The sequence below is a fragment of the Cydia strobilella genome, chromosome 25 (assembly GCF_947568885.1).
Source record: "Cydia strobilella chromosome 25, ilCydStro3.1, whole genome shotgun sequence".
Classification (NCBI taxonomy): Eukaryota; Metazoa; Arthropoda; class Insecta; order Lepidoptera; family Tortricidae; genus Cydia; species Cydia strobilella.
Genome location: NC_086065.1, coordinates 2,677,316 through 2,691,500, shown reverse-complemented (window position 1 = coordinate 2,691,500; position 14,185 = coordinate 2,677,316). Strand labels below are relative to the sequence as shown.

At 35.8% G+C, this 14,185-nt stretch overlaps 1 protein-coding gene across 8 annotated transcripts in view; it reads left to right on the top strand.

Moving 5' to 3' along the window:
• Nucleotides 1–14,185, top strand: part of LOC134752798 (probable nuclear hormone receptor HR3) — a 186,577-nt gene that overhangs the window by 121,800 nt on the left and 50,592 nt on the right. The window contains exons 1-2 of one of the 8 annotated variants that reach the window (XM_063688517.1): nucleotides 11,883–12,051; nucleotides 12,166–12,867. The exons of 5 other annotated variants lie outside the window; for them this stretch is intronic. In XM_063688517.1, the coding sequence (XP_063544587.1) occupies nucleotides 12,579–12,867 (289 nt within the window). In that variant the 5' untranslated portion in view covers nucleotides 11,883–12,051; nucleotides 12,166–12,578. Of the gene's footprint in view, nucleotides 1–11,882; nucleotides 12,868–14,185 lie in introns of those variants that run through there. 2 more of the 8 variants (XM_063688518.1, XM_063688524.1) reach the window with 2 other exon arrangements.

Genomic DNA, 14,185 nt, shown 5'->3' with positions numbered 1-14,185 from the left:
GTTCGATTGTGAACCTTATTGTAAACTCCTAAGGTACAGCCATTGTCAAATGAGAGCTGTATGTGCTACAATTGTTTAGTTTTCAAAAGGAATATGACGGTGTTGTAGTAGACAAATACTTCTAGTAACATTCATTTTGCAATATCTTCGCAATGTAAGCCGCTGAAAGTTGATTGGTTCTTAACTATGGCAAAAATCCCTATAATGTACGTAAAACACAAATCCTCTAAGATAAGTAATTAACATCAATTTTTAAACACTGGCAACTTTAGCCACCGTGTATAGAGCTGCTTAAGTTTGGCGCCTTGTTGTTCGTAATTGGAGAATAAAAACATATAGGTAGTTTCAATTTGTTAATTATGTGGAAACCAATTGCAGTGTCTCAACACGGACGAATAGGACATTTAACTTTTAACGCGCAAATCGGTCGATACAGAGGCCCATTTCTCGAACGGTTTTAGTCTAATATATTTTAGTGTGTTGCCAATGTAACCCATACGATTTGACAGTTCGTGGACTAATAATATTAGTCTAATATCGTTTGAGAAACGGGCCCCAGGTATAGTATAGACGTTCGATTTGTAGCTGGCCTGCAAAAAAAGGGTCGTGTAATTATAATTGGCACCAGTGTAGGTGCGCTCTCCGATAACGCGTCTTTGTTACGCATCTCCGAGGGTGAAACACCGGAGTGGGTTTAGTGGATAGGGCCAAGTTCTCCCTCCCCTCTCGCCAGCTGAGAGGGGACTGGAGCGGCGAGTCTCACACACCCCCCCATCAATGGCCTTCCCGCGGCCGGGGGGACGGTGCGTAAATGCATTCGCCCACTCCGTGAACAAAAAACAAGTAACTGTAACATTTTTTTTGTGACACACACTTTTATTGCTGACTGTACTTCTTCTTATTTGCATGTCTATCGAGTACTTCTTGAGACCTTTCTAATGAGCCTAAACTTGATGTGTTTGTGTTTTTCCATTGTGGAGTTCATTTGGCTACCTACCGGCTGCATCATCAGAACACCTCCATGTTAACATATTATTGCATTGTCACCGGAATTACGACAGTAAGTAGAGGTACTCCAAATTTCAACTGAATCAGATACCGGGAAGTGGTTCAAATTTTAGTTACAAGATTTGAAGCACTATATATACATACAAAGGTATATACGCAGAGAAGCTGAATAAAAGTGTGTAATAAAAAGGTGTCCTCGTTTACCTCCTTCCTACATATATCATAAAAAAATGATCAAAAAAAATATTGCGTATTATGTAAAGGACGCCCATGTAGATCATCTATTGCCTTTTTTCCCAAGAAATTATTTTCCAACAACATTTTCATTTAATTTCCATCCATATCCAACGCTAGTGTAACGTGTAACGTCCCAGATGAGTTTTATGTTTTATGGCCAACGTACGCGGAACTCCTAAATAAACTTGTCCTGGTTTCCAACTGGGTTATGTTTACCGTCTGAACAATAATATATTGGTTATGAAGAAATTCGCGTGGCATACATTATTAGTCTCCGACCGAAACCGGATTTTAGGCCGAAACTAAAGGTTCGGTTTTGCTCTAGTTTCGGCCGAAGGTTCGGTTTCAGCTGAACATATGATGAACATGATTTTTTTGCCGAAACCGAAGCCAAATCTTTGGTCAGACACTACCGATAATTACAAGACCGTTTAACCGATAAGTTTCGGTAAAACTGTCGAAACCGAACCTATTATTATACCGAAACCGAAACTTCGGTCAAACACTAACAATATAGCTTCTGTCCGCGACTTCTGCGTAACAAAAAGAGGATTTACGTGATAAAAAATGTCCCATGTCTTTTCCCGGTTATCTCCATATCAAATTCCATCTAAATCTGTTCATGTCAGTGAGTTAGTCATTAACCTAGCGTTGCCCCTGCATTTAAAGGAGCCCACTGACTATCAGTCCGCCGGACGATATCGGCCTGTCAGTTAGAACAAAAATTTGACAGTTTCGAACAACTGACAGGCCGATATCGTCCGGCGGACTGATAGTCAGTGGGCCCCTTTAGACGAAAGGTTGACTAATCCAGTTACCTACCATTAAACATACACCACCATCTAAATCAGTTGCCAAATTTGCAGATATAGGTAATACTTTATTTTTTTAGGGTTCCGTAGTCAACTAAATACCTTCCTTAGGTAACGGAATGTAAAAAAAAACTCGGGACACATTTTCTCGTGATTCTGAGCAGAAATAACAAAGAATCATAAAAACGAAAAAAAATTGTGTATTACTTTAAAGGTTTTTTTTTATAAAAAATGCTACCATTTACTTTTTTCGAAGATCCATCAACTTTTGGGTTATTTAAGCGAGGTTTAGACTAGCAATAACTTGCATGCAATTTTTTTTTATACTACGTCAGTGGCAAACAAGCATACGGCCCGCCTGATGTTAAGCAGTCTCCATAGCCTATGTACGCCTGCAACGCCAGAGGAGTTACATGCGCGTTGCCGACCCTAACACTCCTCTCCCTCGAGCTCTGGCAACCTTACTCACCGGCAGGAACACAACACTATTAGTAGGTTGTAGTTTCGCCATGCACCTAATTTTTTTAGGGTACCTCTCATACAAAATGCTTATTTTCGATTTTTTTGCTTTATCCCAATGGTGTAGGTAGGGTATCCTTGGATAGGTCTTTCAAAACGAATAAGGGTTTGAAACAACCATTTTTTGGTAAACATAATATTTTGACATGAAAATGTGACGTTGTGACAAGGGGGAGTCACAAACTTTGTGACATCACATGATTTTATTCGCTGTACAAGCAAATACGTAAAATTAAATAGCAAGTTTTTAGTTCGATAATCGTTTTAACTCGTTTAAATAAATAGTAGTAGTAAAACTCTTTATTGTACAAAAAGAAACATAAAACAAGAGAAAAACGCCCCATTTGTATTTGTGTTTAATTTTTCTTTCCTAATCTATTTGGGTTATAAAATTATAAATAGTTCTTTTGTCAAAAATATTTTGATAAAATATTAATAATACTAAATCTTTATTTTCTATTAAAACAAAAAATATTAATATATACTTAATTCGATTTGCCGATTTAATTGAAAAAATGTGTCGTCACACCAGGGGGGAGGGGTTTGCTAAATGTGACCAAGTGTGACAAGGAGGGGGCGGGGGGGAGCTAGCTTACTGTTGCAGCAGTGTAGCTAGTAGATATTTGCCATTTTCAAAATATACCCAGCTTTCGAAGTTATCCCAATGCACCTTACATGGTAAATAAATTGTTATATCTATGGTAGTAGGTACATTATTTTTTTATATATCGTCCGTGTGGGGCCATAACGCCGGAAGGAGCCGGAAACACATCAATTGCTAGAAACGCCGATCGATTCGCCAGACGCCCGATCTGTAAATAGGGTTGCCAGAATAGAAAAGAATAGGTTACCGAAAATAATCATTGCACGAAAAAAATGTACTGACCACGCTAACATTGCACAAACTTGGCAGTGAGAATGCATATCCCTCTTTAAGCTCCATACTAAATACTTGTCGTAGCACTTGGCATGAAAACTATACAATAAAAAATAAAAAATAAAAAAAATCTTTATTTCAGAACATTCAAAATTCCATACAATATTGTTAGAACCATCGTTATACCTATGTGTTAGTAAATACATTAAAAATAAAAACAAAACTTTTAACAATAAAATCAAAATCCAATAAATTTAAATAATGAATACAATAATAATAATTAATATGTCAGATTCAAAATAATATAGACTAGAATAATAATTATAATGTCAAAAATTTACCATTTTCTCTTAATTCAAATTAATGTGTGGCCTGTAATAGGAGCAAAAAATTAAACTGTAGGCTGTACTCCTCATACCGACCAACATTTGTTCAGCGACTTTTAAAAATAACTTGTGTTTTGATTTTTAATACACTTTAAAGTTTTTTCCAAGACGCAATGTATTGCGAATTTTGTTATGTTTAAGGTGTGACAGGCTGACAGGCAACGTCAATCACAAAGATAATGGCGTACATTGAAGATAATATTTATCTTGTATAAAAAATACGAAGTCTATAAAGTCTTCATAATTTTTTAAAGTCGCTGAACAAATGTTGGTCAGTTTGAGGAGTACAGCATACAGTTTAATTTTTTACTCCTATTACAGGTCACACATTGTATAGCGTCTTCAGACAGACTATATTATATATAATTGCAATGACCGGGGCAAAAAATTGTACGAGCTAGCATTATGCGTCTTTCCTGTGGACATCATAAAATAAATAAGTAGAATTTAAATATAGGTATGTTCAAAACCTCTTCATTAAAGCTGTTTTCACTAACTTCATAGAATTTACCTAGATCTGCCCCACAGTCCACAAAAAAGACGCCCGTTTCCGGACCTTTTTGAATTAAATGACTTTCTTATTAACAGAAAATTCTAATTAGGCTTCCGTACCCAAGTCATTACTCTTTTACACTTTAAATAAGCTGTCCGTCTGTCTGTCTAGCTCTATCTCAACTGATGACCGCCTCCGACTTATTATGACAGTGTCCAATTTTAATGAAAATATGATACTTTTTTACTTTGTTCTGTTCAAGTAATTTTTCTTTGCTCTGTTCAAGTCGGTGAAAATTTAGCTGAGTCCTACCCTACATTCTTAGTTGTGACAGCCCTTAGCCCACTAGGACACTTAATAACACCTCTTTGACACACAACTGACAACCCTAGATACCAGCAGTTCGTTCGCCGGACGACGACCTGCCCGAAATTGCGGGTCAACGTATCTCGATTAATATAAAAAAAGTCGTAACTATTACTTTCAGTTACTTGTAAATGTAACCTTATTATCTGACGCATAGAGTTCATTTTTAGTCTGTGTAATTATGGCAATTGATATGCTTTTACTCTAGTTACATATTGATTGTAAAAGTCGAAAGTATATCAGCTGCAATTTTCTAAAATTCAATCTTATTTATTGAGTTATAGACTCGATTTTTAATTGTTTCGTTAGTGGTGTTAGTACGTTTTTATTCTGAAATAGATTTTTCTAGCCGTTGCAATTCATAGCGATTCGGATTCGAAGTTTAAATTTACAGTTTAAACGGAAGTTTTGTTTCCCTTGTTGCAAATTTTGGAATATTTATTTAAAAATAGAACATTACTAGGACTGTTCCTCATTTTTATTTTTTTGATAAACAGTACTTTGCCATTATAAATGATAATATTGATAATTATATAAAAGCTGATATGATACAAATAAATACATTTCTAAGTATAAAAAAGTTTTCTAAGTTGTAAATAAATGCGTTTCCCTTTTGATATTTTGTATGAAAACGAAGAAACAGAAATAATCCAAAAAAGGCCTAGTTTAACCTTCGAGTTAAAAGGTCAGATGCCAGTCAATTTCGGGAAAACTATTTCCTTCACCAATTCTTAAGATAAGGTTACCAAACGGTCCAAATAATTCAGGATGCAACCGGGAAATTCCTACAATAAGAAAAAAAATTTTTTTTAATAATTTTAAAGCGTATTTTACGTGTGAAACTGCCTTTATTTCAGTGTGAACTGTCAAAAGGGTCACCAATGAGTTCATAGTTCATTAAACCCCGCGTTTTGAAATTCGAATACGCTCCAGATTTGGCTTTTTGAATTCGGAATATAATTTAACGGTCATTTGGAGTTGACACTGCTCGGGGTTGCGAATTCGATTCCATAAGTTATTTAAGGATTGCCGAAATAAAAAAAAGTTAATATTTGAAACACAAGCTTTAACCCTTAAATGCATAATGATGTATATATGCATCGTATATTTGATGGTCCGTGGCTCAATATGCAGCTATCCAAAATCACATTTATTACTTTTATACAGCATGACACATCTATTTCAATTTATTAAAAAGTTATACAAAAAATCATGCATTTAAGGGTTAAAAACATAATATATTTAATCAGATAGTAGAAATATATTATATAAATAAAATGTAAATTAAAAATTATACTTTTTCTTCAGGCGGAAAATTTAAAAAATGTAGGCGTGAAGGGTAATCGTCACGTAGAAAGTTTTAATTTCGCGCCGTTTTCTAGTGACAAGATTTGCTTGATTAACTATACATAATCAGCACCTAATAGTACCTAGTAATTTTTTTAATGTCAGTCTTATTGCTATTATGAAATGCTTTGCTATTTCCTATTTATTTATTTATATCACAAACATAATAGAAAGAAAGAAAAAAAGAAAAAGCATTTATTAGCACAACATAACAAGACTAAAACTAGAAATAATTAAACAGAATGAGGTTGCGCTAAATGGTCCTTACTCAGCTTGGTGTCACGGTGTGAGCCAACATGGCACACTCCGCGACGCTGATTTTCAGTAAGGCCCAGTAGATGGACTAGTAAACACAATGTAAAAAATAAATAAGGGAAAGCTTAAATACAAATAACAATCAAATTACTTAATTAAAATTAGCCTATACCTAAGTCTTATGAATGTTCGTGTGTATGTATGTATGTAAGTGTCTATGCGATTTGTGTGTGAGTGACTGAGTGTGCACGGTTGCCTAAGTGTTGCATTTTTGCTTAGCCAGTATGAATTTACGGAGGTGAATTTTAAAGGTGGACACGGTTTTCGAATTACGTACTGGTGGTGGCAAATCATTCCAACACTTGGTGGCAGCGAAACGAAAGACAATACAAAGAACTTAAAGCTAATATGCGCCACAAAAACTTATAAAAGTTTATGCGTGGTGCAAATGGTTTAAACTAATTTTTATCAAGCAGATACGTTGGCGAGCGATAGTACAAAGTTTTGTATATTAAAGAAAAAAAATCAAAAATCAATCTTGCCCGATGCGGCGAATTTTAACTTTTTTCCTTTAGGTAATAAAAAAAATCTAAAAATGGTTTAGCAAATTATTTTTTGTATTATTAACTATTAATTATCTCATGAACTGTGATAGCTAGGCAGTTGAAATTTTCACAGATGATGTATTTCTGATGCCGCTATAACAAAAAATACTAAAAACAGAATAAAATAAATATTTAAGTGGGGCTCCCATACAACAAACGTGATTTTTTTGCCGTTTCATGCGTAATGGTACGGAAGCCTTCGTTCGCGAATCCGAATCGCACTTGGCCGGTTTTTTTTTAATTGAAGAACCCCATACTGTAGCCCCTCGGGAAAACCTCGGCAGGGAGCTCATTTCACAGCCGAAGCGTCCGCGGGAGGAATTGGTTTAGCAAATTATTTTTTGTATTATCTTATTTTATTCTAATAAATTACCTTTTACAGTATAAGTCCACTCAAAATAACATCTTTACCAGTCAATGAACTCTTATATGACATTGACACATGCAATTTTTATCAATTTTTCATTAAAATACCTACAGAGATAGCACTGATTTAAAGATATCGGCCATATAGCAACAGTTTGTATTTACAATACATATGTTATCATAAAACAGTCACAGAATAAGTAATAGTATTATCATACAGAACGGCCACGCACCGCCCCGCCCCGACTCGAATTACCTCGCCCCGCGACAGCAGATTGACGGCCGTTTGCCGGCCGCTCAGTACTGTTTTTAAGCAACTTACTCACACAATGACGCATGCCGCGTGTACAGACGTGCCGTTCACATATAGAAACGCAAGTGATTTTTGATGTATAGCGTGTCCGCCCTGTGACATAGTTGAGCGTTTCTTAAAAAAATGCCACTCATACATTTTGTAGTTTTTCATAAATTTTGTATTATTTCTACTCAGAAACACGAGCTCTTTCGATCCTAATGGGATAAAAAAATGTCCCAAGGTTTTTTTCTATTGTTAACATTTCCCCATATACTTTGTATGGCGGTAACAAAAAGGAAAATATGAAAAATGTATGGAAATTTTGGGATACTTTTTTTCTCCTATAAGCATGAAAAGGGCTCGTGATCCTGACTAAAAATAACACAAAAGTGGCAAAAATGGCAAAAAAAAGAATTGAGTAAGTGGGTTGTGAGTTGTGACCAAAATCCCTATTTTAGAAATATTACAAAAATTGTGAATTTTGTATGAAATTTTTTAGGTGCTCTAATGTATTTTACTGATCTGATGATGGACACAACACGTGGCCATAGGAACTGTAATAGAACAACGTAAGTAACGTAACCTTGTGTCTGGATTTGTTTGCCCCTCCAGGGCCCATAAACTTTTTAAGCCTATTCCCGTTAAAAACATAATGAAACAGGGATCAATAGGTCGTTAGTTTAAAGCGAGAGGTCCGTGACGTCACAAGCGTCTCGCTCGCACGCAAGGTCACCGCCCGGAGGGTCAGAAGGGCGGAAGTGCCTGTGGGACAACCCTGTAACCCTAAAGTCTGGTTTAAGATAATTTTGTTGTCAAAAACTTTATTTTTAAGGCTTCCGTACCTAAAGGGTAAAAACGGGACCCTATTGCTAATGCCTGGATCGCATGTTATAATTGTATATATCCGATAATATTAGAAGAGAGTCCGCTTGTAAGTGAATTTCTAGCAAAGAATTATAGATAAATAACGAGATTACCGTCATTATGCCTGGGAGGTAAATGTTGACTGGAAGAGATCCCTTATAGGGATAAGTCCGCCTTTGTACATTGTATATATTTTTGTTCTTTTATTGTGTTTGTAATCTGTCTTATGTACAATAAAGTGTTTACATACATACATACATTATGCCTAAATTTCCAAAGAGAGGTTTAGCTGAGTCCCGTCGGTTGGCAACGCACATGATGCTCACAGAACGCTTCTGTAGTACCATAGAGTAACTTATACTAGAGCAGTACTGTCATAGTAAATTTTGTAACCACAGTAAATTCACTGCCATCTGTCGACACACTTTAAAACTAAAAATGAAGATTTATAAAAATACGATAAAATGTATTTAAATATGGATAAATGATTTTTTTTATTTGCATTAATTATTTTTATGATTTTGACCCATGTTCTTTCACTGATATGCGTTAAAATTGTTAAATAACAAACGAAACCGTCAACGCCATCTATACGACAGTAGGCCAAAGCTAGTAGCGCCCTCTGATCGAGAATCAAATTTTCTTGATTTTCGAGGCACGTTTTTTCCTTAGACTGTATCCATCTATTACGGAGTTATATCTATCTTTGGTAGTACTAGCACTTTTTGAATGTCCGATGCATTGCCCCATATAGTTATTGCATAATTTATTAGGGATTGAATATACGCATAGTAGATTTCATAACATAACCCCACAAAACGTCGGACACACAATTTGAACGTCCTTGCACCCCCGTCCAATCACCTTTGGGGTCAAAGACATTAAAAAAACCCATAAAAAAGGTCCTAAGTACTTGAGTCATTAATGGGACCACGTGGTCACGAGATATTTTGACGGGGTTATTTTTGATGTACCAAAAGTTTTCAGTTTTACCCCGGGGTCAATGACATTAATATACCCGAAGTAGTCATTCATGGAACCACGTGGTTTTGGATTGCGAGAAATTTTGACGTATTTTTAAAGGTGTGTTCCTAAAGTTTTTGGACAGCTGTTTGGATGACGTGTAAGTTTTGGAGTCAAATCAACACTTTTTTTTAATTTTGTAATGAAATGAAATGAAATGAAATATATTTATTTGCATTAAGTGTGGTAACATTCATGGTCATAATATGTAAAATTAGATGACACACTTAGCTAATAATAAGCATGCAAAAACTTTTTTTTTATGCCTTAACTATACAGACTAACAACTATAGGTATTTAAAATATTTACAAACATGCCATGATTTAAAAATTAAGTTAATACAACATTATATTACAAATTTCAAACATATTGTTCATGATAAATGCTAAATAAATAAATAAGGACAACACATTTTATTCATCGTTATAAGATTCTATAAATTCATTCATTGTATAAAAACATTTTTCTTTCAACCATTTAAATAGATGCCGCCTAAAATGGGTTATCGATGGTTGTTGTCTTATTTCGAGAGGTAAATTGTTAAATATTTTTATTGACATAGAGTGACAATTTTTCCTCTGTAGCGCGCTTCTACATCTCGGCATAACTAATTTTGTAGGATCTCTGGGTCTGAGCCTAGGGTGTGTACTAACCGTTGTATATAAATGAGAATTTGTGTATACAAATATTGCGATTTCAAAAATGTATAATCCAGTGAGAGTCAAGAGGTTAAAGTGTAGACTTCACTTTTTAAGTTATTCTTTCAATAATACTTTTTTTGTATTTGTAGAATGATAAAGAGTAACCTCTAAGTAGATATAATTTTTGGGTATCATAAAAAAAACAAAATACGTCGTTTTTATTAGCATCAAAAAAAGGTAAACAATCTTGACGTCTTTTTATTGAAAAACGGTTTTTAAAAATCAGTAACTATTACTTATGAAAGCAAAAGAATATAAGTCATAGTATATGATTTATAATCGTTACATATTTGCTGTGATTTATATTTCAAACGTATTTTTCAATAAAAAAGACTTCAAGATGGTATACCTTTTTTCTAATGCTAAAAAACGAGGTACAATGAAAGCAAATAATCATAATGCAGGCACTATATCACTTAAATCACAGTTTTACAACCTTAATTTGTCTCGACCGGGGAAACAAACCCAGGGCAGCCGGTTACTCGGCCAAATACTGAGTCAGCCGGTCGATATTTAGCTAGGAATAGTTATTTATGAACTCTACCAGAAGTGTGAAATATTTTAAATTTTCAATCTAGGTTTCAATCTAGGATGACCCATGAATACTTTAGCATTTTCTTTTACTGTTTTTGCAAATTTGTGCGTTGGTGTATAAGTTTTTATTTTTATTTTTTCAGTTAAATACTTAAATGATTGAAAGCTTTTAAATATCATTTTGTAAAAGACGTGAAGGTAAGTAAGAAAATTATTCATAGTATTTTAGGCCACCCTGTAATGTAAAATTCGAAAAATTTGTAAAATAGGTAGGTAGGTAGGTTCTATGAGCTATACGATCTGAATAAGCTAACACTTTTCGTTCTATGTTTGAATTTTAATTCTAAAATTAAATTGAGGAAGGGCACTTACGCAGCGTACTACGTACCTAGGTGAACAACACCCGAACGCGAAGCGAAGCGATGCGGCGCGGGGTGAATCAATCTTTTGATTTTGATACCTATAAAAGTGTCCTACGTAGGCAATCTCGTTGCGAACGCGAACGCCGTGGGCCCGCCGCCGCGCCGCTTCGCTTCGCGTTCGCGAGTTGTTCGCTTACGTAAGACGATGCGTTTTATCTTTTTCTTATATTACCTTCTATAGATAAGTAACGTTATAGGAAAGAGAAATTAAATTTACCCTATAAACATTAATTGCAAAATAAAAACAAAATGAATAATAAAACAAAACGAGCACATGTAAGTACAAGTACGCATTTTCCGGGGTCACTGACCTCTTAACAAACCGACAATATCAATTACAATTAAAAAACCGTTGATTAAAAACGAAATTCAAAAATCGAACGTTTGCCAAAAATCGCGATTCAAACGTTCCTAGGGTTCAACAACTTTTCACCGAAATCTACTTTGTTTGGGTCCACGGTTCAACGCCCTGAGCGCCGCAGTGTGCGCGCCGCGCGTATAGATTACGTCGTCACGCACACACCCACATAGCGAGTCATACCGGCCAGTCATTTTGCTTCTTAACTACAATTAAAACTAAGATTTTTCCATTTCGAATTTTGAAAATCGAACGTTCTTTAATACAAGCACCGGGTACGTGCCTTTTTTCTTCTTAATACGGCTGTTTTACGCGAATTTTCGTGACTGGCTGGACGTTGAACTATAACTATGAGCTAGCTGGAATATTCGGATGATTTTTTTTTTCGTAGCCTGAAGATTCGACAGTGCGTCAGTCACGTTCGGAGCGTCGCGCCGCGCGGGCAGCCAGTCGCCGTCGGGACACCGAGTTGTGCACTACATATAGTACAAAATTAACGTACAAATTTTTTCTTCTACAGTAGTGAGGTGAACGTATATTTTTACAAAGTGACAGTGAAGTGACCAAACTGGATTTACAAAAGTGTGTTCCTGATTTTAAATAACCGGAAGGTTATTTAAAATCGTTCTCAAATTGGCATTTTTTCCGTAACTTTAAAGAATTAAATCCTTTCTTCCGTTCTGTCTTTCTTTACAGATTCAGTATGTTTTAAGGATGACATAGTATACGGTAACAAGTGTGAACAATAAAAAACAGTGCCTTATATGTTTTAAAGGGAAAGTGATTTTTAAAACTTCACCACGGAGACAAAATGCCAAAAAACTTGTTGCTATTCAAGAAGTTAATACCCGAAATAAACTTTGCAAAAAGAAACTTGACCGTTTTTAGCCGGAACATTATATATATCAGTTAACTGGTGCTTAAAATTAAGTTGAACAATCGTGCCATAATCATATGGTAAAAAAGTTGCCTTAACGACAAAGTCGAAAACCATCTAAGAGAAACACCAAACACAGTGATAGTAGAATAATGCGAATGCGATTCGCACAGTGGTCGAAGATAACCTGAACCCTAGACAAAAAAAAAGTTTTTTTTCAAGTTTTTTGAAAATGAATAATAGTCAGTTCCACGAACTTTTTGGATCGCAATGGCCCCCTGATCAGCATGGAGGTCATTCGTCAGCAACTACGATGCTGCATCCTACACTGCCACAGGGGATGCAGCTGAAACGAGAACCCCATACTGATGTGATGCATAACCAGATGGGGATGGGGATGCAGGATATCTCAGGTTCTGTGGCTGACAGCACCTCCCCCCCGCCGGGGAGCAGCGATGGGATGTTCGGGTCCTCTATGAACACTATGTTTATGGATAAGAAAGCGGCTAATTCTATACGAGGTACGTTTTTATATATTTTTTAATTTAGGCAAGTTTTAATTTTAACGTTAGTATTTTTGCCATTATGATAAAAAAACTGATTGCAAGTAAGGTCACTGCCTGTTAGTATATGGACGCTGGAGACTCCAAGGACATCACATTAATAATCGGCTATTTAAAATATCCTGTCAATTTCTTTAAGAATCATTCACTAAATTAGACCAGAGCCATATATTAGATCAATATAACAATTTGAAATATATTTACAAAAGTTCAATGACCTTTGACCTACAATACGGGATTTTCACCTATTCTACGAATATACCTAATTTCCATTCATAGAAATACATAAATGCGTTATTTCTTAACATTAACACAAAAGTCAAAATCATCATCATCATCATAGGATATAGGCCTCCACTAGTGATCTCCACAACGACCGGTCATCCATCGGCTCCCGCGACCTTAACCAGATCGTCGGACCATCTTGTGGGTCTTTTCCTGCTGCATTTTCCGGTTCGCGGTCGCCACTCTAGAACCTTTCGGCCCTATCGGCCATCAGTTCTGCGAGCAATGTGGCCCGCCCACTGCTACTTAAGTCTGGCAATTATCTGAGCTATGTCGACAACTTTGGTTCTCCTGCGGATCTCATTTCTGATTCGATCACGCAGGGAAACTGCGAGCATAGCTCGTAGCTCGCTCCATGCCAAAATACTTGTGACGTTTTCAACCAAAAGGTACCACATACCGCTTGTTGATAAGGTTGATTTCTAATTGAAGCAATACGGAAATAGCACCTTACTGACAAGCGACAATAAGTACCCTTTTGGTTGAAAATGGCACACGTAGTAGGAATGAAGTGGCATATCGTGGGTGGTGACCGTTGTGGTTACGGTGGTCCGTTGCACTATACTGTACCCACAAACGGTGATTTTTCACTTAAGTTATCACACAACGTTTTTTTTCCTTGTTGTCTGCATTATTCATAATTATTTACATTTTAAGTAGGTAAAGTCCGTCTAAGCTACGTGTGGAAGTGCCACGTTTTCATAAAGTAAGGTCATATGGTGACACTCCCACTTTGTCATTGTAAAGTCTGTGCAGAGTTACCTTGGTCCAACGATGTTAAGTATTTATTAACAAACGAGATTACACATGACATAACATTAACAGTAAACTATAATTAAACTTAAAAACTAGTCCACCTAGTTATTAACTGCAACTGCGACGAAAGCAAAAAGGGTTATTAAAAAGGGTTAGGGTTAGGGAAGGGGGGTTAGGGGTTAAAGCAATCATTTTTTTTATACCACGTCGGTGGCAAACAAGCATACGGTCGGTC